At 37.9% G+C, this 27,479-nt stretch overlaps 1 protein-coding gene across 3 annotated transcripts in view; it reads right to left on the bottom strand.

Annotated features, from left to right (window-relative positions):
- The window catches only part of adarb2 (adenosine deaminase RNA specific B2 (inactive)), a 225,407-nt gene that overhangs the window by 12,652 nt on the left and 185,276 nt on the right, over positions 1-27,479 (bottom strand). For all 3 annotated transcript variants that reach the window (XM_056268772.1, XM_056268773.1, XM_056268774.1), the window contains 3 exons: positions 15,924-16,092; positions 11,956-12,107; positions 10,890-11,058 (listed from right to left, as the gene is read on the bottom strand). In XM_056268772.1, the coding sequence (XP_056124747.1) occupies positions 10,890-11,058; positions 11,956-12,107; positions 15,924-16,092 (490 nt within the window). The remainder of the gene's footprint in view (positions 1-10,889; positions 11,059-11,955; positions 12,108-15,923; positions 16,093-27,479) is intronic.

Below are 27,479 nucleotides of genomic sequence, written 5' to 3'. Positions count from 1 at the left end.
ACACTAACTGTCTGTTACACTAACTGTCTGTTACACTAACTGTCTGTTACACTAACTGTCACTGTCTGTTACACTAACTGTCTGTTACACCAACTGTCTGTTACACTAACTGTCTGTTACACTAACTGTCACTGTCTGTTACACTAACTGTCTGTTACACTAACTGTCACTGTCTGTTACACTAACTGTCTGTTACACTAACTGTCTGTTACACTGTCTGTTACACTAACTGTCACTGTCTGTTACACTAACTGTCTGTTACACTAACTGTCTGTTACACTAACTGTCTGTTACACTAACTGTCTGTTACACTAACTGTCTGTTACACTAACTGTCTGCTACACCAACTGTCTGTTACACTAACTGTCTGTTACACTAACTGTCTGTTACACTAACTGTCTGTTACACTAACTGTCTGTTACACTAACTGTCTGTTACACTAACTGACTGTTACACTAACTGTCTGTTACACTAACTGACTGTTACACTAACTGTCTGTTACACTAACTGACTGTTACACTAACTGACTGTTACTCTAACTGACTGTTACACTAACTGTCTGTTACACTAACTGTCTGTTACACTAACTGTCACTGTCTGTTACACCAACTGTCTGTTACACTAACTGTCTGTTACACTAACTGTCTGTTACACTAACTGTCTGTTACACTAACTGTCACTGTCTGTTACACTAACTGTCTGTTACACCAACTGTCTGTTACACTAACTGTCTGTTACACTAACTGTCACTGTCTGTTACACTAACTGTCTGTTACACTAACTGTCACTGTCTGTTACACTAACTGTCTGTTACACTAACTGTCTGTTACACTAACTGTCACTGTCTGTTACACTAACTGTCTGTTACACTAACTGTCACTGTCTGTTACACTAACTGTCACTGTCTGTTACACTAACTGTCTGTTACACTAACTGTCTGTTACACCAACTGTCTGTTACACTAACTGTCTGTTACACTAACTGTCACTGTCTGTTACACTAACTGTCTGTTACAATAACTGTCACTGTCTGTTACACTAACTGTCTGTTACACTAACTGTCTGTTACACTAACTGTCTGTTACACTAACTGTCTGTTACACTAACTGTCTGTTACACTAACTGTCACTGTCTGTTACACTAACTGTCTGTTACACTAACTGTCACTGTCTGTTACACTAACTGACTGTTACACTAACTGTCTGTTACACTAACTGTCTGTTACACTAACTGACTGTTACACTAACTGTCTGTTACACTAACTGTCTGTTACACTAACTGACTGTTACACTAACTGTCTGTTACACTAACTGTCTGTTACACTAACTGACTGTTACACTAACTGTCTGTTACACTAACTGTCTGTTACACTAACTGTCTGTTACACTAACTGATACACTAACTGTCTGTTACACTAACTGTCTGTTACACTAACTGTCTGTTACACTAACTGTCTGTTACACTAACTGTCTGTTACACTAACTGTCTGTTACACTAACTGTCTGTTACACCAACTGTCTGCTACACCAACTGTCTGTTACACTAACTGTCTGTTACACTAACTGTCTGTTACACTAACTGTCTGTTACACTAACTGTCTGTTACACTAACTGACTGTTACACTAACTGTCTGTTACACTAACTGTCTGTTACACTAACTGTCTGTTACACTAACTGTCTGTTACACTAACTGTCTGTTACACTAACTGACTGTTACACTAACTGTCTGTTACACTAACTGTCTGTTACACTAACTGTCTGTTTCACTAACTGTCTGTTACACTAACTGTCTGTTACACTAACTGTCTGTTACACTAACTGTCTGTTACACTAACTGTCTGTTACACTAACTGACTGTTACACTAACTGTCTGTTACACTAACTGTCTGTTACACTAACTGTCTGTTACACTAACTGTCTGTTACACTAACTGTCTGTTACACTAACTGACTGTTACACTAACTGTCTGTTACACTAACTGATACACTAACTGTCTGTTACACTAACTGTCTGTTACACTAACTGTCTGTTACACTAACTGTCTGTTACACTAACTGTCTGTTACACTAACTGTCTGTTACACTAACTGTCTGTTACACTAACTGTCTGTTACACTAACTGATACACTAACTGTCTGTTACACTAACTGTCTGTTACACTAACTGTCTGTTACACTAACTGTCTGTTACACTAACTGATACACTAACTGTCTGTTACACTAACTGTCTGTTACACTAACTGTCTGTTACACTAACTGTCTGTTACACTAACTGATACACTAACTGTCTGTTACACTAACTGTCTGTTACACTAACTGTCTGTTACACTAACTGTCTGTTACACTAACTGTCTGTTACACTAACTGTCTGTTACACTAACTGTCTGTTACACTAACTGTCTGTTACACTAACTGTCTGTTACACTAACTGACTGTTACACTAACTGTCTGTTACACTAACTGTCTGTTACACTAACTGTCTGTTACACTAACTGTCTGTTACACTAACTGTCTGTTACACTAACTGTCTGTTACACTAACTGATACACTAACTGTCTGCTACTCTAACTGTCTGTTACACTAACTGTCTGTTACACTAACTCTAACTGTCTGTTACACCAACTGTCTGTTACACTAACTGTCTGTTACACCAACTGTCTGTTACACTAACTGTCTGTTACACTAACTGATACACTAACTGTCTGTTACACTAACTGTCTGTTACACTAACTGTCTGTTACACTAACTGTCTGTTACTCTAACTGTCTGTTACACTAACTGTCTGTTACACTAACTGATACACTAACTGTCTGTTACACTAACTGTCTGTTACACTAACTGTCTGTTACACTAACTGTCTGTTACACTAACTGTCTGTTACACTAACTGACTGTTACACTAACTGTCTGTTACACTAACTGTCTGTTACACTAACTGTCTGTTACACTAACTGTCTGTTACACTAACTGTCTGTTACACTAACTGTCTGTTACACTAACTGTCTGTTACACTAACTGATACACTAACTGTCTGCTACTCTAACTGTTACACTAACTGTCTGTTACACTAACTCTAACTGTCTGTTACACCAACTGTCTGTTACACTAACTGTCTGTTACACCAACTGTCTGTTACACTGTCTGTTACACTAACTGATACACTAACTGTCTGTTACACTAACTGTCTGTTACACTAACTGTCTGTTACACTAACTGTCTGTTACACTAACTGATACACTAACTGTCTGCTACTCTAACTGTCTGTTACACTAACTGTCTGTTACACTAACTCTAACTGTCTGTTACACCAACTGTCTGTTACACTAACTGTCTGTTACACCAACTGTCTGTTACACTAACTGTCTGTTACACTAACTGATACACTAACTGTCTGTTACACTAACTGTCTGTTACACTAACTGTCTGTTACACCAACTGTCTGTTACACTAACTGTCACTGTCTGTTACACTAACTGTCTGTTACACTAACTGTCACTGTCTGTTACACTAACTGTCTGTTACACTAACTGTCTGTTACACTGTCTGTTACACTAACTGTCACTGTCTGTTACACTAACTGTCTGTTACACTAACTGTCTGTTACACTAACTGTCTGTTACACTAACTGTCTGTTACACTAACTGTCTGTTACACTAACTGTCTGCTACACCAACTGTCTGTTACACTAACTGTCTGTTACACTAACTGTCTGTTACACTAACTGTCTGTTACACTAACTGTCTGTTACACTAACTGTCTGTTACACTAACAGACTGTTACACTAACTGTCTGTTACACTAACTGACTGTTACACTAACTGTCTGTTACACTAACTGACTGTTACACTAACTGACTGTTACTCTAACTGACTGTTACACTAACTGTCTGTTACACTAACTGTCTGTTACACTAACTGTCACTGTCTGTTACACCAACTGTCTGTTACACTAACTGTCTGTTACACTAACTGTCTGTTACACTAACTGTCTGTTACACTAACTGTCACTGTCTGTTACACTAACTGTCTGTTACACCAACTGTCTGTTACACTAACTGTCTGTTACACTAACTGTCACTGTCTGTTACACTAACTGTCTGTTACACTAACTGTCACTGTCTGTTACACTAACTGTCTGTTACACTAACTGTCTGTTACACTAACTGTCTGTTACACTAACTGTCACTGTCTGTTACACTAACTGTCTGTTACACTAACTGTCACTGTCTGTTACACTAACTGTCACTGTCTGTTACACTAACTGTCTGTTACACTAACTGTCTGTTACACTAACTGTCTGTTACACCAACTGTCTGTTACACTAACTGTCTGTTACACTAACTGTCACTGTCTGTTACACTAACTGTCTGTTACACTAACTGTCACTGTCTGTTACACTAACTGTCTGTTACACTAACTGTCTGTTACACTAACTGTCTGTTACACTAACTGTCTGTTACACTAACTGTCACTGTCTGTTACACTAACTGTCTGTTACACTAACTGTCACTGTCTGTTACACTAACTGACTGTTACACTAACTGTCTGTTACACTAACTGTCTGTTACACTAACTGACTGTTACACTAACTGTCTGTTACACTAACTGTCTGTTACACTAACTGACTGTTACACTAACTGTCTGTTACACTAACTGTCTGTTACACTAACTGACTGTTACACTAACTGTCTGTTACACTAACTGTCTGTTACACTAACTGTCTGTTACACTAACTGTCTGTTACACTAACTGATACACTAACTGTCTGTTACACTAACTGTCTGTTACACTAACTGTCTGTTACACTAACTGTCTGTTACACTAACTGTCTGTTACACTAACTGTCTGTTACACCAACTGTCTGCTACACCAACTGTCTGTTACACTAACTGTCTGTTACACTAACTGTCTGTTACACTAACTGTCTGTTACACTAACTGTCTGTTACACTAACTGTCTGTTACACTAACTGACTGTTACACTAACTGTCTGTTACACTAACTGTCTGTTACACTAACTGTCTGTTACACTAACTGTCTGTTACACTAACTGTCTGTTACACTAACTGACTGTTACACTAACTGTCTGTTACACTAACTGTCTGTTACACTAACTGTCTGTTTCACTAACTGTCTGTTACACTAACTGTCTGTTACACTAACTGTCTGTTACACTAACTGTCTGTTACACTAACTGTCTGTTACACTAACTGACTGTTACACTAACTGTCTGTTACACTAACTGTCTGTTACACTAACTGTCTGTTACACTAACTGTCTGTTACACTAACTGACTGTTACACTAACTGTCTGTTACACTAACTGATACACTAACTGTCTGTTACACTAACTGTCTGTTACACTAACTGTCTGTTACACTAACTGTCTGTTACACTAACTGTCTGTTACACTAACTGTCTGTTACACTAACTGTCTGTTACACTAACTGATACACTAACTGTCTGCTACTCTAACTGTTACACTAACTGTCTGTTACACTAACTCTAACTGTCTGTTACACCAACTGTCTGTTACACTAACTGTCTGTTACACCAACTGTCTGTTACACTGTCTGTTACACTAACTGATACACTAACTGTCTGTTACACTAACTGTCTGTTACACTAACTGTCTGTTACACTAACTGATACACTAACTGTCTGCTACTCTAACTGTCTGTTACACTAACTGTCTGTTACACTAACTCTAACTGTCTGTTACACCAACTGTCTGTTACACTAACTGTCTGTTACACCAACTGTCTGTTACACTAACTGTCTGTTACACTAACTGATACACTAACTGTCTGTTACACTAACTGTCTGTTACACTAACTGTCTGTTACACCAACTGTCTGTTACACTAACTGTCACTGTCTGTTACACTAACTGTCTGTTACACTAACTGTCACTGTCTGTTACACTAACTGTCTGTTACACTGTCTGTTACACTAACTGTCACTGTCTGTTACACTAACTGTCTGTTACACTAACTGTCTGTTACACTAACTGTCTGTTACACTAACTGTCTGTTACACTAACTGTCTGTTACACTAACTGTCTGCTACACCAACTGTCTGTTACACTAACTGTCTGTTACACTAACTGTCTGTTACACTAACTGTCTGTTACACTAACTGTCTGTTACACTAACTGTCTGTTACACTAACTGACTGTTACACTAACTGTCTGTTACACTAACTGACTGTTACACTAACTGTCTGTTACACTAACTGACTGTTACACTAACTGACTGTTACTCTAACTGACTGTTACACTAACTGTCTGTTACACTAACTTTCTGTTACACTAACTGTCACTGTCTGTTACACCAACTGTCTGTTACACTAACTGTCTGTTACACTAACTGTCTGTTACACTAACTGTCTGTTACACTAACTGTCACTGTCTGTTACACTAACTGTCTGTTACACCAACTGTCTGTTACACTAACTGTCTGTTACACTAACTGTCACTGTCTGTTACACTAACTGTCTGTTACACTAACTGTCACTGTCTGTTACACTAACTGTCTGTTACACTAACTGTCTGTTACACTAACTGTCTGTTACACTAACTGTCACTGTCTGTTACACTAACTGTCTGTTACACTAACTGTCACTGTCTGTTACACTAACTGTCACTGTCTGTTACACTAACTGTCTGTTACACTAACTGTCTGTTACACCAACTGTCTGTTACACTAACTGTCTGTTACACTAACTGTCACTGTCTGTTACACTAACTGTCTGTTACACTAACTGTCACTGTCTGTTACACTAACTGTCTGTTACACTAACTGTCTGTTACACTAACTGTCTGTTACACTAACTGTCTGTTACACTAACTGTCACTGTCTGTTACACTAACTGTCTGTTACACTAACTGTCACTGTCTGTTACACTAACTGACTGTTACACTAACTGTCTGTTACACTAACTGTCTGTTACACTAACTGACTGTTACACTAACTGTCTGTTACACTAACTGTCTGTTACACTAACTGACTGTTACACTAACTGTCTGTTACACTAACTGTCTGTTACACTAACTGACTGTTACACTAACTGTCTGTTACACTAACTGTCTGTTACACTAACTGTCTGTTACACTAACTGTCTGTTACACTAACTGATACACTAACTGTCTGTTACACTAACTGTCTGTTACACTAACTGTCTGTTACACTAACTGTCTGTTACACTAACTGTCTGTTACACTAACTGTCTGTTACACTAACTGTCTGTTACACCAACTGTCTGCTACACCAACTGTCTGTTACACTAACTGTCTGTTACACTAACTGTCTGTTACACTAACTGTCTGTTACACTAACTGTCTGTTACACTAACTGTCTGTTACACTAACTGACTGTTACACTAACTGTCTGTTACACTAACTGTCTGTTACACTAACTGTCTGTTACACTAACTGTCTGTTACACTAACTGTCTGTTACACTAACTGACTGTTACACTAACTGTCTGTTACACTAACTGTCTGTTACACTAACTGTCTGTTTCACTAACTGTCTGTTACACTAACTGTCTGTTACACTAACTGTCTGTTACACTAACTGTCTGTTACACTAACTGTCTGTTACACTAACTGACTGTTACACTAACTGTCTGTTACACTAACTGTCTGTTACACTAACTGTCTGTTACACTAACTGTCTGTTACACTAACTGACTGTTACACTAACTGTCTGTTACACTAACTGATACACTAACTGTCTGTTACACTAACTGTCTGTTACACTAACTGTCTGTTACACTAACTGTCTGTTACACTAACTGTCTGTTACACTAACTGTCTGTTACACTAACTGTCTGTTACACTAACTGTCTGTTACACTAACTGATACACTAACTGTCTGTTACACTAACTGTCTGTTACACTAACTGTCTGTTACACTAACTGTCTGTTACACTAACTGATACACTAACTGTCTGTTACACTAACTGTCTGTTACACTAACTGTCTGTTACACTAACTGTCTGTTACTCTAACTGTCTGTTACACTAACTGTCTGTTACACTAACTGATACACTAACTGTCTGTTACACTAACTGTCTGTTACACTAACTGTCTGTTACACTAACTGTCTGTTACACTAACTGTCTGTTACACCAACTGTCTGTTACACTAACTGTCTGTTACACTAACTGATACACTAACTGTCTGTTACACTAACTGTCTGTTACACTAACTGTCTGTTACACTAACTGTCTGTTACACTAACTGTCTGTTACACCAACTGTCTGTTACACTAACTGTCTGTTACACTAACTGATACACTAACTGTCTGTTACACTAACTGTCTGTTACACTAACTGTCTGTTACACTAACTGTCTGTTACACTAACTGTCTGTTACACTAACTGTCTGTTACTCTAACTGTCTGTTACACTAACTGTCTGTTACACTAACTGTCTGTTACACTAACTGACTGTTACACTAACTGACTGTTACACTAACTGTCTGTTACACTAACTGTCTGTTACACTAACTGTCTGTTACACTAACTGTCTGTTACACTAACTGTCTGTTACACTAACTGTCTGTTACACTAACTGTCTGTTACACTAACTGATACACTAACTGTCTGCTACTCTAACTGTCTGTTACACTAACTGTCTGTTACACTAACTCTAACTGTCTGTTACACTAACTGTCTGTTACACTAACTCTAACTGTCTGTTACACCAACTGTCTGTTACACTAACTGTCTGTTACACTAACTGATACACTAACTGCAGTCTCATTCTAACGTCCAGTGAAGCTCTTGAGAGCCTTAAGATAATTTAGAGTGAGACTTCATTAAAACAGGACTAAACCCTTCAAAAATTAATTAATACTTTATTCATGAAGGACACAATTCATTCTGATGAATTTCTGTTTCAAATAAATGTTGTTCATTTGAACTTTTAAAAAATGTAACACGGTTCCCACAAAAATATTAAGCAACACTGATAATAAAATAAATGTTTCTTGAGCAGGCAATCAGCGGAAACAAATCAACTACGGAGCCCCTAAAGGGACATGGTGAAAAAAATATGAGATGGGAAGAAAAATAATAAGTCAATGCTTTTGCGTTCCCCGACAAACCTTGCGCTCACTTGCAAAGAACACAAAGATTTTGCGAGCGAATGTAAAGTTTCTCAGGGGAACGCAAAACATTTGCGACAGAACGCAAAAGCATTGACTTATTATTTAGTTAATAAGTCTAAATAGTTATGATGCTGAAAATCCAGCTTCGCATCACAGGGATGAATTATATTAAAAAATATATATTCAAATAGAAAACAATATTTTACAATATTACTGTTTTTACTGTATTTTTGATCAATTAAATGCAGCCTTGGTGAGCATGAGACTTCTTTCAAAACATAAAAAAAATCTTACAGTATACATATACACTGTATATATATGTGTGTGTGTATATATATATATATATATATATATATATAATTCAAAATACATAAAACATTAATATTGTAAAATATTATTACAATTTAATATAACTGTTTTTATTTTAATTTACTTAAAAAATATATTTTATTCCTGTGATCAAAGCTGAATTTTCAGCATCATTACTGCATTCTTCAGTGTCTCATGATTGATGATCAATTCTTTTACTCAGCAAGGATGCATTAAATTGATCAAAAGTGACAGTAAAAGACATTTATAATGTTACAAAAGATTCTATTTCAAATAAATGAAATAAAACTTTCTATTCATCAAAGAATCCTGAAAAAAAAGGTCCATAACGGTTTTCAACATTGATAATAATAATGAATGTTTTTTGAGTATCAAATCATCATATTAGAATGATTTCTGAAGGATCATGTCAATAAATGTTACATGTAAAGAAATAGAAAACAGTTATTTTAAATTGTCATAATATTTAACAATATTACTTTTTTGTATTTAAAATCAAATAAATGCAGTCTTGGTGAGCATAAGAGACTTCTTTTAAAAACATTAACAATCTTACTGATCTCAAACTTTTGAACGGCAGTGTATATATATATATATATATATATGAGAACACTGATGAACCATGCACATTAGGTCCAGATTAACACTGTGACGTATCCCATACAGAAGCTAATTATTGAAGGATTATTAAAGCCCAGCTCGTCATAAGACAATAATGGTGATCCCGCCAGTCCCAGAGCATGGGTTTGAATAAGTCCCTTCCTCAAGGCAAATATCACACCAACCTTTCCCTCGGCCATTATAATGCCGTATAAAAGTCGCCCTGCTTAAACGAGACTAACTCGCCCTCATAAAAACTAATCCTCTCATAAAAATAAACCTTAAATCAATACACTACAGCACTTGAGCTTCACAATCACGCTTCAGAGATGGCCGGCCTGCTTTGTTGAATCGCTCTAAAATGGCACAATATCACCTTGGACACCGAGGCTAAATTTATACTGCAGGACTTCATGTTAAATCCAATATTTTGGCAAATTTTTTCAAAATAGGGTTTTTTTTAGTCAAATGACGATTTCTGACTTGAGCTAGCTTATACATCACATAATAATGGCAGAAAAGGATAATTCAATATGAGTTTTTAGATGTACACTACAATTAAATTTTTATAGAGCAATTCATACTTTTACTCATTGATCACAAGTGACATTTAAAATGATTTTTAGAATGTTACAAAAGATTTATATCTCAAATAAATGTTGTTCTTTTGAACTTTCCATAGCAAAAAATCATTAAAAAAAAGTATTACAGTTCTACAAAAATATTAAACAGACTATCTTAGACTGGGATCAGACCTTTCATTGGATGTCTTTCTCATAGTGAGACCCGTGTTTGAATACTGTCTTTTCTTTATACAGAGGTTTGAGTGAATGTTCAGTGTTTTTGATACTGACCTGGAAATCTTGTCTGTGCAAGACATAGTGATGAGCCGTTCTCCTTGCAGGACCCCGTCCCACGTCTGAACGGGACCCGCGCACTTCACCGGCAGTGTCCCTTCCCCGGATTCAATCTTTGTCCGTAAGTGGCTGTGAAACTTCTTCACCAAGTGTCTGTTGCTGTGCACTGTGGAAAAAAAGAGTGCTATATAAAGTTAATGCTGGGATGCTCATTTTTAATGGCTTATATATTAATTTATTAAAACAACTGCAATTCACAAATACAATTTAACTTTTGTCTGAAAAGATCAACTGTCGAGGTCAATATTTCAAATGTCTCTTAAAATATCTGATAATTTGACAAGGCAAAGTTAGTTGAGGTTGTAAAATGTCATGTGGTACAACTTTCCCAAAACTTGAATATTTATGTATTGATATGATATTTGTGAGGGGAAAAGTACATTTTATTTCACTTTCCACATAAATGTAAAGAAGTGCATTTTAAAATGAAGGCATTTCTAAGATTTATGTGGATGCAACATTTGTTATAATTCTTTTGACACTTTGAATTTATTAAATGTACTTTTTTAGTCAATTTTGAATTGAGGTATATACTTGAATAAAACATTTTTTTTTTCATCTATTACATGGTATGTCGTGACATTTGGAGTACTTTTGGAGGACAAGTGCCATCTTTGTAATAAATTGGTTACTTTGTTAAAATGTAAAACGAAATTCAAAATTGAAAAGATTGGATGAATAGATAAAATAGATAGATAGTGATGACCAGAGGGGATATTTGTTTAATGTCCCTACAAGGTCCAAACCTCAGCCATAAAAATAAAGTGTTACCAAAAAACTTTTTTGAAAATAATGATAAATTATGTCTGCACTAACATTCAAGATGCAAAAAAAAAACATGTTGCCCCACATGAGATTTTTTAGAGTCATTGAATTTTTCAAAACCACATGAAATCACATGTAACCTTGACACGTGTTTAGCATTTGGACACTTCAAGTCTGCATTAGACACACGAGGTGCAAGACAGCAGAAGAGATGACACAGACGAGCAGATAATCTTACGATCAGAGGTGATTTCGTACGGCGAGTTCACACGGGCGTCCCCGCAGGGCGAAGAGCTGATGTACATGTGGAAGAGGACATTCTCTCGCAGTCTCAAACAGGAGTCTTTGTGCCGTACGAAGATCGATTGTTCCCAGTCCTCTTTCCTTTTGCTTCAGAGTGATCACAGACCCCAGGCGGGAAGAAAGAAGAAAGACGGGAGACATGAGAAACAACCACGTCTGAAAGTGTTCAGCGCTCACATTCCCGGCTAATAATGGGCAGAAGACACAAAGGAGACAAATATTGGCCTTGCCGCGACCAAGGCTAGTTCCGTCACTGTCACATTCCCCTCGCGCTATTACTCTGTCAGAACGAGGCGAATATAAATGGCCGAGAGAACGGCGTGCTGTAATTCTTTAACCCGGATGATCTGTGGCCGGCCGGCTGTAGGGAGGACACGGCGTTTCCAGCAGAGCCGCCCCACTTTTACACGTATCATCATAATTAGCATAAGCGCCTCACTGTGACATCTTACAAAAGACGTTTCGGAATAGTGCACGAGGTGAACTGTGCACAGGGAGCGCATTACACGCGCAAACATCATCGTCTCTAATTGGCACCTAAGCTGTGCTAATTACACAAATGACCTGCGATGTCAAGGGTGGGAGTCGTGTTGCTCCAGATCTGTCTACTGAGGAACAAGCTGATGGCCGTCGTGTGCTATTTTATTTGCCGTACATAATGACTTATCTTCCAAACTAGGCTCCAGACCCAGCCAAGCGGGCCCATTTAGCTGCAGATAATGCACTCTGGGACGACGCGTATGCAAATATGACATTACAGGAGGCTTTTCTGTGCTGCAATCTGCCACATCGAGGAAGACATTTAAAGTCTCCGCCGCCGCCGCCGCCGCACAATGATTCCTCCGACGCCAGACCAGACTGAAATGATAATGCAGATTCTTTATGAACCAAGAATCGAAATTGGAAAAGTTCTTTTTTTTAGGTGTAAAATGTGCTTCTGTGAGAAAATGTGTTGTTTGCCGAAAGCTCTGACTGGAGCTCAGGTTCAACAAGTGCTAGGCATTCTTGACAAGCTCTCTGACATGCTGTTGATTAGCACAGGAAATAACAAGACTTTTTGAGAACCTGTGAGAAAGCAAGCAAGTGTCTTGTTTAGAATAATGCACTTTCAAGACAATGGGATGAACAGTACATTACTAGAAGCTCCAGAGTAAAATAAAAAAGTAGGTAATTGTGACCTTATATCTTAAACCTATGCCTTTATTTCTTGTTATTTTGACTATATTTCCCACTTGTGTCTCACAATTGCAACATTATTTCTCGTAATTGCAACTTTACTAGGGGTGGGGGAAAAAATCGATTCTAATGGTGTGTTCACACCAAACGCGAATTTAATTATTTGCGCGAGTAGATTACTTACAAAGTCAATGCAAGGACGTGAATAGACGCATCATTCGCGCCGGGCGTTGCGAATGACGCGAATTGGGCGACGCGTTTGCCGCGAATGTCTTCCGCGCAAGTTGAAAAATTTGAACTCGAGCGAATGTTCAAGCATCTAACTAGACGCGATAGACGCGTATTTGACGCTCTATTCGCGTTCGGTGTGAACACACCATTAGATGCATCGCGATGCGGACGTGGACGATTCTGAATCGATTCACAAATATCAAAAATCGATTTAATTTTTATATATATATATTTATTTATTTATAATAACGTAATATTTACGGAACGCAAAAGACGGAACTCTGAAGCGCGGAAGTGCTGTGCCCGGACCGTCTGTGGCGTGCACATAACAGAGACGCGATGGCTGAGCGCGAAATCCAAACACCCTCCTCGTTAAAAGCTGACGTGTGGAAATATTTTGGCTTCTATGAAGTTGACGGGGGAAAGGAGCTGGACAAGAGCCACACTGTTTGTAAGCTTTGTAGAATAAAACTAAAATATTTTGGAAACATGACAAATATGAGAAGCCATATGACACGTTTCCACCCAGAGGAGGAAAAACACTCGGCTGTAACGGTCGTTGTTATATTATTAATTTACTACAAGTATGTTAATAAAATATATTGTACGTCAATTCTTTATGGGTCATTACTTGGTACTTTTAAAGCAAAGTGCTTTAAAAGTACCAAGTAATGACCCATAAAGAATAGTCACACAACCACACACAAAAAAAGATTCAGATAATCGATAATCGCTTTGGCATCGAATCGCAGCCCTCTGAATCGGAATCGAATCGAATCGTGAGGTGCCTAGAGATTCCCACCCCTAAACTTTACCGCAATGTGACTTGTGTCACAGTCATTTTATAACTCACAAATGTGATTTTATAACTTACAATATCACTTTATATATATCATAATGCAACTTTAAATCTTACAATATGTTCTCGTAATCGCAACTTCACAACTCACAGAGTGACTTTTAATCGCAATGTTACTTTATATCTCACGATTGTGACTTTATGACAATATCGCTTTATTTGCCGCAATGCAAATTTATATCTCAAATGCGACTTCAAATCTAACAATTGCGACTTTTTTCCCTATAAATTGCGACCCTGTGTTCTTTATATCTTACATTGTGACTTCATTTTTTTTTTTTACTTTAAATAAACGGGCTTCATTGACACATTGTCAAAAGTATAGCAACAAGACTTTATACATGTTTATTTAGCTCCTGTCATGACCATGTTAAGTAAAAAAAAAAAAAAAAAACTTTCACTTCCCTTATGAAAAAACAAGTACATTTTAGCATAAAAGACTATGAAAATAATATTGCATGTTATAGTTTAAATTTATATTAAATGCAATTAGCTGAACTTTAGAGCTTTTTGACACTTATTACTTATATTGTCTCTGAAATATGGTTATTAAATGTACTACTGAATGAGGATAACTTTTCTTTTGCTTGATGCTGCATCCTACAAGTTCATGACAACTGTCATATAGATCAGCGCAACCTTTTATCTTCAAACATTTCTTCTTATAGTTTAGTTTAAAAGTGTACTTGAGTGTGTTATCAAAGTGTCATTAAAGTGTACTTTCTTCAAGTGCACGCCAGTGGCCTTTATTTAATTGATTATATATTATCTTTTTTTTTTTTTTTTTTTTTATATATACTTTTAAGATTTAAAGTTCACTGTAAAAAAAAATCCCATAAAAAAACGGTAAACTCTGGCAGCAAAGTTTCCAGACAGATTCTGTTAAATTACAGCAAATAACCATTTCACAAAATTACATGCAAAAACCGTAAAAATACAGACAATTTCCTTGTAAAATTGATGTAAAACCAAAATACAAGCAATCACCTGTAAATTCAATAGTGGACCTTTAAATTACAGCAAATTTCTGTAAAATTACAGGCATTCACTGTATAATGACAAAGCGTCAAAATTCTGTAAAAAAAATACAGGCCGTTACCTGTGAATTTACGTTTTTTTTTTTGTTTTTTTTACAGTGTATAAGTACACATTCAATACAATTAAGTGCACTTCTATTTCACAAGGGTTGACATGCACAAAGATAGCAATTTTCTGAGCTCATATAGTTCCACCTCAAGAGGCAATATATACAGCAGATAACACATTTTTGTGTGGGGAAAAAAGAGCTTTAACAAAAAACAAGCTTCACTACCACTTGATATGCAAATGCATTACGATATAAAATAGATTTCTGCTTCTTTTTACAAACTGATAAATGAGTTTAAGTAATCTTCTATGGTATTTGAGGATTCACATACTTACAGAGTTTTTATTTTGAGCATTGTTTTAGGGAAACGCAATGTATATCAGAAGAATGCATGACTTCATTTGTACATACACACATCATGCTGCTCTCTATTAATTTCTCATGTTATTTTTTAAAGCTGATTCTTTGAAAAACACATCATCCGCATCATTCGCTTTTCAGCATGTGTGCGGCACACTTGATCTAAGTCATCTACATGCGTGTCCTTTACCTGAGGTGTAACTCTAGTTGTGAGTACAGGAACCGCAGCAGGGCTCGTCTGGTCGTGATTTCGGCATGGCAGTCGTTGACCACCAGGCCCTGGTCACTGATATATTCTCCGTTAATGCATTTAGTGCCGGTTGATAGCGCCACCACCTGGGCCTGTCTTAGATCCACACCTGATGAGCACAAAGACACAAACACATATAGTCATCATATTGCAGCTTAATAATATTGGATCTGACAGCAGACTTACTGTGAGTAAGTGTTGACACAAATTTAATATGTGAAGAGCCTTTACTCAGTCATATCAGGGGTCATTTACATATACCTGTCGATGACTTAAAGGGATAGTCATCATTTACTCGCCCTCATGTAGTTCCAAACCTGTATGAGTTTCTTTCTTCTGGTAAGCAGACAGTCAACTTCTTCTTTTGTGTTTCTTTAGGAAAAAATAATATCTGAACAATATTGTCAAAAGTTTAGAATTAAACAGGTTATTTTTGGTTACTGTATCTTTAAGGGGATAGCTCACCCTGAAATACAGGTTTGGAACAACATGAGGGAGAGTAAATGATTTTTTTAGGGTGAACTATTTTTTTTTAGGTATAACCCTTTAAAGATACAGTAACCTAAAACAACCTGTTTAATTCTAAACTTTTGACAATATTGTTCAGATATAATTTTTTCCTAAAGAAATTAATACTTTCCCCCAATGAAATGGGACTTCTTTTGTACGCGATGATGTCACGACACCCGCGGCCTCTGGGACGTTTCTTAAACGCTAACGTGGGTTAATAATGTTCTAAGGCAGTGATATTAAAAGACCAAACCCAGTAAACACCTCTGTCTTATTAGTACATTAAGCCACGTTAAGCGTTGTCTTTATAACGGTTTTCTTATAATTAAACACCTGGGCTCATCTGCTTTTCTGTACATGATATGCTTTATTAGTATGGTGTTTACTGAGTTTAGTCTTAATACCACTGTCTAAGTTAGAATATTATTAACCCATGTTAGCGTTTCAGAATGTCCCAGAGGCTGCGAGTGTCGTGACATCATCGCGTACAAAAGAAGTCCCATTTCATTGGCTAGGTGCCAACCAATAAAACGTCTCGTCATCGCCCTCCCCCTGCCTGCCTTTCTCTCTCGCCGCCACTGAGTTTGCAAGTGCACAAGTTAGTCTTGCATCTAATATATCGCGGAAATAGTTGCAAAAGTCAAGGTGCGGAGATTTGAAACTGCAGTGACAGATTTGAGAAGTGCCTAATTGAGGTTGTTCTGCTAATATGAATTAGCCTGGGAAAACCCAGACAACTTCCGGCAAATTTAGATTTGCTCTGAAAGTTAGTCTGGCAAAGAGCTCATTCAAGCTCATTTCCAATCCGCCGAAATCGAGGCACCAATCAGAAACGTTGGGGCGGGCTTTACACGATGACGACAGCGCTGGGATTTTGAAGCAGATTTTGTAGCCTACATTACAAAGATGGATGCCGCCATCGAACATCAGTCGTTCGAATCAGCTATCGCGTCTGTTTTAAGTGATTTGAACGTTTCCTTTTTGTTAAAAACCGAGCAAAGAACAACACTCGGAGATGTTTCTCCGCCGCTCTGCATACGTCATCTCCTTCATCGCTCTGATTGGGTTTAGGTCTATCCGCGACGTCCGTTGGTGACGCCCCTCTGGAAATGATTTGTCTATGATGCTTTGCCAGACCATAACTCAGTTACAACTGAGAATGGTCTGGTTTTAACCAGGCTAAATATGAATGAAAGAATAAGTGCAAATATAGGCTACTACAAGTTTGTGTCTGTCACTGTATTTCTGAATGGCATTTTACACATTTGTGACTACTTGTCTACAGCTTCAAATTCAGAATACAGGTTTGTGACAATTGTCTGCGAAATCTCAACATTCAACTTCAAATTTTTATTTTTCAGGTTTTTACGTTGGAACTGTGAGTGTAAATTTAAGCGTACAAGTACGAATACCTATACAAGTTCTCAAATTTACATCTATGCTCCCGAGTTTTGCTACTCTTTTACCCATTCTTCTGGCTATAATATTTCTAGCCACAGTTGCACGCTGCACACTTGCAATGCATTGGCCAAGCATTCACATCTGCATTTGCAAACTTGCATCGAGTGTGTGTTTCTGTCTTAAGGATCAGAGAGAAAACGCTCCAGATATGATGCAAGAAAAGGACATGAGCGTTTAAAACACAAGCAGGATTCACAACTCTAAATTCGGCTGTATTCCACAGTAAAAGCTGTTCATTTGCTGATGTTCTCTACACAAAGAATGAGTAACTGGTCATCAGTGTACAAAGCTTTCCTGTGACATTTTCATCGGCCACAGCGAGACGAAACCCACAACCCCGGCACAAAGCGTGTCCACCTGCCACGTCCCGCTGTACCTGTCCCACAGCTGCTCGACCCGATACGGAGGATTTCTGCACTGAGAACAGCTCAAGCGTGTGAGCCGATGTCTCAGCATGCTTAACCATAAAGCTCTGTGTGCTGGAAAAAAAATATATCTCCCCATCGCTTCAAAAATGTAGTGTTCAGTGCCTCATGCAGACCTGCAGGCTAGAGGCAACATATGAGCTTTTATCAGTCGGAGTCCAGACGGAATTGCACACCGTGGCCCGGCCGCCACCAGCCTGGCAATAACAATAATACAAACTAATATTGAGGTGGGGTTAAAGGCATAGCCTTTGAAATCCATTCTTCCACTTTTCGCTGCCTGCTGAACCGAGAGAGTGTGAGAGAGGAGAGGCCGTGGGAAGAGGAGAAAGAGATGAAACGCAGGCCAGAAGAAAAGAGAGACTGGGTCCAAATGAGTCATAACTCCAGATCGAAGCGGTCAATAGCTCATTTTTTTCATACTTGTTAATATCAGGTTTGTGGGACATTCTAACTGTGAAAAACTACATGTATCCACTATCCAGATAAACTGAGTTTAAAAGGTTAGTTCACCAAGAAATTCAACTTGTACTATACCTCTGGAGAACAAAAAAAAGAGAAGTGTGGCAGTCATGTGGTGTAACAAAATAAAAAGCAAGAGGATATTTTCTTAAACCGTGTTTTCATGTGATTGTACATCTCCTAATATTTATTTTTTTGTTATAAAAAAGGTCAAATTATATGTTATTTTAAGAGATTTAAAGTTATGAAAGTCAGCAGGGGTCTGTATGTGTCTGCATGCAAATTAATGAAATGTGTGTGTATATATAAATTAAGAAAATGTGTGTACACACACGCACACACAAATATATACATATTTTTAAAGAAACAAATAATTGTATTCAGCAAGGACACATTAAATTAAATTAAATTAGAAGACATTTATAATGTTTCAAGAGATTATCTGAACTGTTTATTCATCAAAGAATCTTGAAAAAAAATGTATCATGGTTTTTACAAAAATATGAAGCAGCACAACTGTTTTGATAATCAGAAATGTTTCTTGAGCAGCAAATCATCATATTAGAACGATTTCTGAAGGATCATGTGACACTGAAGACTGGAGTAATGATGCTGACAATTCATTGAGGGAAAAGAGATTCCTGGAACTCCAGGGAAAATAAATCCAGTGAAAAACAGTGCAGCTGTCCAGCAATAAACCATTACAATGAGTTATGTTCTACTGTTCGCACACTATTAGATGAACTCAACCTTTTCATCTATCAAAGACCGAGCCAAACGTCCCGAATGTTCCTCTGAAGGCTAAAGCCCGCTGCTTCTGCCCGGTCTCCACCTGCCTTACCTGATCTATCCCAGCATGCATTGGTACAGAGCACAGCAGGGTCCCAGCATGCCCAGGTTTTGTGTTCAGGCATCTTTATTCAACAATCCCCAACAGCAAAAACACTTTCTAGAAAAAAAGGAAAGTTAAAAGGCCCAAAGCACCACACCCTCCCAGTCTGTTCTCTCCATGCTGTTCCATTTAATGATAGTTTAGATCAATCTGGTGATGGCAGAGAGAAAGAAAAGAGTGTGTAGTAATTTCTCTCTGTACCGGCATGAAATTGTTGTAAAGGCTCTTCTCTCGGTGTGTGTGGGGGTGGAAAGGCCTGTGGGCACTGCTGCTTTTAGAAGAGCAATAATCATCAACATCTCGGAGAAAGCACATTGTGCCAGTGAAGTGGTTACAAAGGCAAACACCCTGGATGTGAACATGACTGGCGCTCTCTTTACCCTTCAGTAGACCGCTGTGTGAAGAAGAGGAAAGAGAACAACACAGTATCAAAGGCAGGTGTGCCAAAAGACATGTACTATACTGGGAACAACTCGCCTTATTGTCAAACAATCTGAATGTGCTGAAAAAGTAGTCAGATTTAACCCTATAAGGGGTGATATGAAATAATAGTCCATTTTAAATGGAACAGTTTATTGAACCTTTAGACAAAATATACATATTTTTTGTTTTGTTTTGTTGAGAATTATATTTGATACATCAGTCTTTTCTGGCTAACATGATTTACAGTGTTTGAACAGCTGAGAGGCGTTGTAGACACAATGCAGAGCGGAGAGCCTAAAACCCCCTTAGTCGTTCTAAATGCACTGTAAATCCCGGCTTAACCGCACTTATTACTTTTATAAAAACGTTTGTTCCACATATTTGGCAAGGTTTCATAAATAAACACACAGACACAAAAATGTAATGCTATTGTACTTTGTTAACGTAGTTCTTCAGAAGCCGAAGTTACTTTTAAAAGTAATGCATTACAATATTGCATTACCATAATAATTATATGTAGATGTGAACTCGTGAATTACTTTTTATAGAAAGTAATTTGTTTCATTACTTTACATTACTTTTTCTTACCTTGGCCGGGCTTGCTTTTTTGCTTTTTAATAACAACAAAAAAAGTATATTTTTGGAAATAAATGAAATGAATAATCCTCAGGCTGAAGGAAATGCAAATTCACGTCTATAGAGTAGAGGGCGCCGCTCAAACTAACTTTCAGCTGTTCAGCCATTCTGGATCGCAGAAAAATAGGACACAGGAGAGGAATGTTCAAAACTCTTTCTTCAGCAATACAAATTTTTGCTCAGTAGCTCATTAGTATGGTTGAACTGGATCATCTAAGGCCAGCAGCAAATACATTGGTTAATAAAGTGAGATTAAATACATAAAGCGTGTAATTTAATTATTGCAGTTTTATGTAATATTAAGTTTGCATTTCACTGTTTGTATTCATATTGAGGAATACTGAATCTGTTTTTGTGCAAGTGAGATGAGTAAACGCATGTAAACACATTTAGTCTAGAACTACAATATCTGTCATGTTTACACGGCGCACACAACGCCTCTGCACCTTTACTGACAATTGTTCTGAACATGGAGACAAGAGAGCCGTCAGTCAAGTGGGAAAACAAAGTAAATTGAGTTAAACTCAAAAAAATATTTAATTTAAAAGTAATGCATTACTTTACTAGTTACTTGGGAAAAGTAATCTGATTACGTAAGTGATACTGATGTAATGCGGTCATGGCTTCGAACGCGGCAATCTATGATAATATGGATCTCACACTCGAGGAGGAAAAACAGCTCAATTTTATTCAAAGGCCCAAATGGAGTAAAAATATTCTATTTGGAGCAGATGTTGTTATTTATTTGGCCAAAAGTAAGATGACATTCTGATGTTTGTAATGTAAATCAGGGAGATAACAGTATAACAGATTAAACGCATTTAAATATCAGTTGTTACTCTATTTCTCCCAATAATGTCTTAGTAAGATGATATTTAAATGCTTGGTTTTACGATCAAACTCAGAGTTTTAAAATATACAATGCAAAGCAAGACAATGTTGATTGAGAGATGAACAAATAAATGTTCCTCAAATGCCAGATGGATCATATTTGTTATATTTTAACAAGATTTAAAAAAAGAAAGAAAAGTAATGTACATCATATACTCACCTAAAGGATTATTAGGAACACCTGTTCAATTTCTCACTAATGCAATTATATAATCAACCAATCACATGGCAGTTGCTTCACTGCATTTAGGGGTGTGGTCCTGGTCAAGACAATCTCCTGAACTCCAAACTGAATGTCAGAATGGGAAAGAAAGGTGATTTAAGCAATTTTGAGCGTGGCATGGTTGTTGGTGCCAGACGGGCCGGTCTGAGTATTTCACAATCTGCTCAGTTACTGGGATTTTCACGCACAACCATTTCTAGGGTTTACAAAGAATGGTGTGAAAAGGGTAAAACATCCAGTATGCGGCAGTCCTGTGGGCGAAAATGCCTTGTTGATGCTAGAGGTCAGAGGAGAATGGGCCGACTGATTCAAGCTGATAGAAGAGGAACTTTGACTGAAATAACCACTCGTTACAACCGAGGTATGCAGCAAAGCATTTGTGAAGCCACAACACGCACAACCTTGAGGCGGATGGGCTACAACAGCAGAACACCCCACCGGGTACCACTCATCTCCACTACAAATAGGAAAAAGAGGCTACAATTTGTAAGAGCTCACCAAAATGGGACAGTTGAAGACTGGAAAAATGTTGCCTGGTCTGATGAGTCTCGATTTCTGTTGAGACATTCAGATGGTAGAGTCAGAATTTGGCGTAAACAGAATGAGAACATGGATCCATCATGCCTTGTTACCACTGTGCAGGCTGGTGGTGGTGGTGTTGTAATGGTGTGGGAGATGTTTTTTTGGCACACTTTAGGCCCCTTAGTGCCAATTGGGCATCGTTTAAATGCCACGGCCTACCTGAGCATTGTTTCTGACCATGTCCATCCCTTTATGGCCACCATGTACTCATCCTCTGATGGCTACTTCCAGCAGGATAATGCACCATGTCACAAAGCTCGAATCATTTCAAATTGGTTTCTTGAACATGACAATGAGTTCACTGTACTAAAATGGCCCCCACAGTCACCAGATCTCAACCCAATAGAGCATCTTTGGGATGTGGTGGAACGGGAGCTTCGTGCCCTGGATGTGCATCCCACAAATCTCCATCAACTGCAAGATGCTATCCTATCAATATGGGCCAAGATTTCTAAAGAATGCTTTCAGCACCTTGTTGAATCAATGCCACGTAGAATTAAGGCAGTTCTGAAGGCGAAAGGGGGTCAAACACAGTATTAGTATGGTGTTCCTAATAATCCTTTAGGTGAGTGTATATTGTATATATTGTTCATATATTGTAATACATTAATTGATATAGTATAATAAATTCTACAGACTACAAAAATACAATTGTAAACTTTATCTATGAAAAAGCAACAAGAAATGTTCTAATAATCTTAAATAATGTTCTAAGGCCTCAAACCTTCACCGCTGATTTGCCGTCACAAGACACCGAATTGCACCCGATTCATAATAAGTGTCATATACAGTGATATTCAGCGAGTGGAAAGTGAGTATTCCTCTGTGAACTGTCTGTGCAAGACACTATTCATCAGCACATGGGTCACTCTGGTGGAGGTCTGTCAGGGGAAGCCCATATGCTGATATGAGCTTAATAAGCATCATTACCCCCACATTTTCTAAATGAGTTTTGTTTCGCACAACAAGGAAAGAATGCAGTTCATCAGCTTCTTTATGAGGCCATCAAATCATAAGGAATCATTAGATGGGTTTTTATGCGTACTCTGCTTTGGGAGGTCTAACTACCATATTGGATTGGATGGGCACAGTATATTTTGGTTAAAAAAATACATGCAGAAAGCGATTATTACTGAAAATTGATGAATTTGCATTAAACGCATTTTCTTCAGGGGTAAAGCAAATGGCCGAGGTCATCATCTACCAAGTCATTTACATGCCATTAGGAATAAAGAGGCTCATGAATTGATCCTTTACAAGTTGGTCTTGCATGTTAAAATGTTTGAATATGAAATGAGGTCAAAATGGTGTACATCATCACCATTTAACAAATTGTGTTCCAGAGATAATTCCCACCGCAAGTAAACCTTTGAGCAAATATGGCATGCTTATATAAAACGATATGATTAGAGAATGAGCTTTATCTACAAAAACAGACTACATAAACTGTATTATCACTGTTAAATATTGAATCTGACTTGCTGACAAACACTGTGTTCATTTTCTATAATAGTTCCAAATTAGTTGACTGCATTTCTATATTATTCCACCATGAATGATGATGTTTAAAATTATCCAGGCTGTTCTCACGTAAATGCGTCTCTGTAGCACGCATTGTGTATTATCGTGCAATTTATACGCGAAAATGAGTTTTTACGTGCATATGATACGCAGTTTTCGCGTGCATTTGATATGTAGTTAATTTGCGTGTAATACACACGCACCCCACACCACTAATTCTACCCAAACGTATAATACACACGCACCCCACACCACTACTAAACCTACCCTAACCAACCCATGCGTATCCTATGCACGTAACAACTCATTTTCGCCAATAAATTACACGATAAACACACTGCGTGCCATAGAGATGCATTTAGTGTGATCGGGTAGAATTATCGGACCATCAAGGCTAGCATAACTACACATTTGATGATGCATTTACATGAATATCTAGAAAAATCACTGCGATTTGTGAAACTGGTGAATGCTGAATGGGGAATAAAATGCAATTTTGTCGTGATGCCACATAACAAGAAAACTTTTCAGACCCTTGGTTGAATTTATTATGCAGTTTTCCAGCATAGAAATCAGTCTTTCCACTTCTGAATTGCTCTAAACACAATCATCTGTTTTCCAAATGTGGAAGCAGACATATTTGGTTCCCTTTACCAGCCTGACTGTGCATCTGATGTTCAAAACCCAGTATCCCAGCATCCGTACTGTGCCTGGCTGAAACACGATTACGCACCATCTGATTCAAGCGGTGTCTGTTTCTTTTACGTTACCAGATGAAATAATCCAATAAGAGTCTTGTGAGAAGCACTCTCGCTCAGGTTATGACTCCCTCTGCGAAAGTCCCGCGGTTCAAAGTTGGACCCGCATTAATATTCCACCGGTGCCCGTGCCAGTCTAAAAGATTCAATAGATGCTCAAAGAGCAGTGAACAGAACCCCTAGTGTTCCTGTCAAGTTTGCGTGTCTGCTCGCCTGCCACAAATTCTTGGGCACCGACGTCTGGATCTTTGAAGATAACAGTCTTAATAAACATGCTCTGCAATTACTGTGAGGCAGACAGAGCTGAGAGAAGGAGAGAAAGAGAGAGACAGAGCAGCGAGGACAGGGATTAGGTCAGATCTCACTGAAGTCTAAATTGATGAGCTGTGGTCTTCAAAAGAAAAACTTGATACTGATCCTGCAATGACTCCTGAAAGCCTGCAGCTGTGTCTTACACAAACACACTGAAACATCGAGCCAACCTTTCACTGCTAGTCAACTAAGCTGTTTGAACTCATCATGGGATATATACATATACTAGCAACAATAAACCATTAAATACCATTATGGGATAAGGCAAGTATCACTATTGTTTATACTTGGGGTTGGTGATTTAAACCACTAACCCTGAATATTAAATCGCTCCGGTTTCTGCAATTAATCGTGATCAGGGTTTGACATTAACACTCGCCAACCACCAAAAGAGGGTGTATTACAGCAGTGGCGTAACACACTCACTCCTACTAGCCACTTTGGAGGGTTGAATCTTATATATAATATATAATTTTTTTTCAATTGTACTCTTTTAAAAAGGCATCTGAAATAATAAACTAAGTGCAATGCAGTGTTGTCAAAAATATAGATTTTTCGATACATATTGATATACTGAAATATATTAAACGCTTTCCAATACTATACAGGAATAGATACAGGAAACCAGCTGCTCTCTCTCTCTCTCTCTCTCTCTCTCTCTCTCTCTCTCTCTCTCTCTCTCTCTCTCTCTCTCTGACAGCGAGTGACACACAAACCCGCCCCTCCCCTCACTCACTCGTTTAATTTGCTCCGGATGAATATTGTTGCTGTTACAGGGCTTGAATTTCGGTGTGGGATTGCACGTATTGCGCATAATTTTACTCATTCCCGCAGATTTCGTGCTCACACCCAAAGTGCGGCACATAAAACTGCCTCTCAGCACTAAATTGAGTTCTTTTTCACTGCTTATTGTGGTTAAACAGTCAAATACACACAAAATAATGTCATAATGCCGGTCTTGGCGAGTATTCACATAAACAAGTTATGTTTTGAATGAACATAAACAGTTGAGAAAGAAAACACGTGTAACATGACAGCAGCCTAATATTCCTGCTGCCAAATTATGAGATAATATAAAAAATATCTATATGGCAGTTTTTCCCCATGGTGTCAATGTCAAAATTGTGGGCAGTGAAATTGCTGAGTGGCAAGTAACTTTGGAAAACCACTAGCTATAGTGTGGTGAGCCAAAAAGGTTAATGTCAAACCCTTATCGTGATTAATGGCAAAAACCTCACTTGTAATCATAAATACATTTTCACAGATTATCCAAAGGAAAGTGGAAACAACATAACAACTGTGTTTTAAATATTTGATATTTCTTTAATGGCATCTTTTTTACTAAGCACTTTAAATGAAGGCCAGTATCACACTAATATTGATACCTCTAAAAATAAGGTAAAATTAATAATTATAGCAATTCAATATTACCGTATAAGCCAGGCCTAAACTGTATATTGTTTTTATTTATTATTTATTACTAATTACATAACTTTTAATTCAAGTGAACTTAAACAATATTCACAAAAACCCATTATAATTTTTTTTTGCATTTAGCTCTTGTATAGTGTGTTAAACATGTTAAACAGCAAGCATTAATAGCAGAAATGAATGTGTTATTTTCCCCACCCTACTGAATCATTGTGATTTTCATCTGGTGGACACACTAGCAACAACCTAAACATGCCTTTTCAAAAACCACATAGCAACACACCAATAATCAACGTCTAGTGTTGTAGCTTTGCACATGAAACCAAACATTTTCTGCAGAGAATGAAAAGTTCAAAAGTTCAAATCTAAATTGAAAGCTGTCAGTGTCCATACAAGTGCAAAAAAAAGAGGACTGCTTATAAACCGGTTTCTCCAACACTTCCCCCAGTCTGCAATTGGTCAGACGCACACACACCGAACCTGAGTCATTGGTTGAGCTGTTGCTATAGTCAAGCTGATTGGATGCTTAAACCAACACTAAGTAAGATTTTTTACCTTAAAATAATGTTTTCAAAATCGTTTCAGTGGTTCATCAAGTCAGGACATGGTGAAATGCACTTATGCCACCGCTTTGTGGTCCTTTATCTGATATATCCACGCTATGTAAGATTGCCAGATCGGGTCGCGTTTCTGTAGTCCAAATGATACATAAGAAAACTACAAATTTGACTTGCTTTACGGCAAGCGTTACAATTGCCGATAGGTGGAGCGTACTCGACAGTACACTACAACTACATGTAAGATACCTAGCAGCCGGGTAGCTTTTGTATTGTCATCATGATTCCAAACCCGGTGCTGGATAAACAGAGAGCGTGTGCGTGCGTGCGTGCGCGTGCGACAGTAGGATGCGCTAGGCTAAATTATTTACGACAGCAGTAATGGAAAATTCCGCTTCCAACCTGTAGGGCG

Source organism: Rhinichthys klamathensis, unplaced genomic scaffold, assembly GCF_029890125.1.
Source record: "Rhinichthys klamathensis goyatoka isolate OS25496 unplaced genomic scaffold, OSU_Roscu_1.1 h1tg000276l_1, whole genome shotgun sequence".
Lineage (NCBI taxonomy): Eukaryota > Metazoa > Chordata > Actinopteri > Cypriniformes > Leuciscidae > Rhinichthys > Rhinichthys klamathensis.
This window is presented reverse-complemented; position numbering and strand designations above follow the sequence as displayed.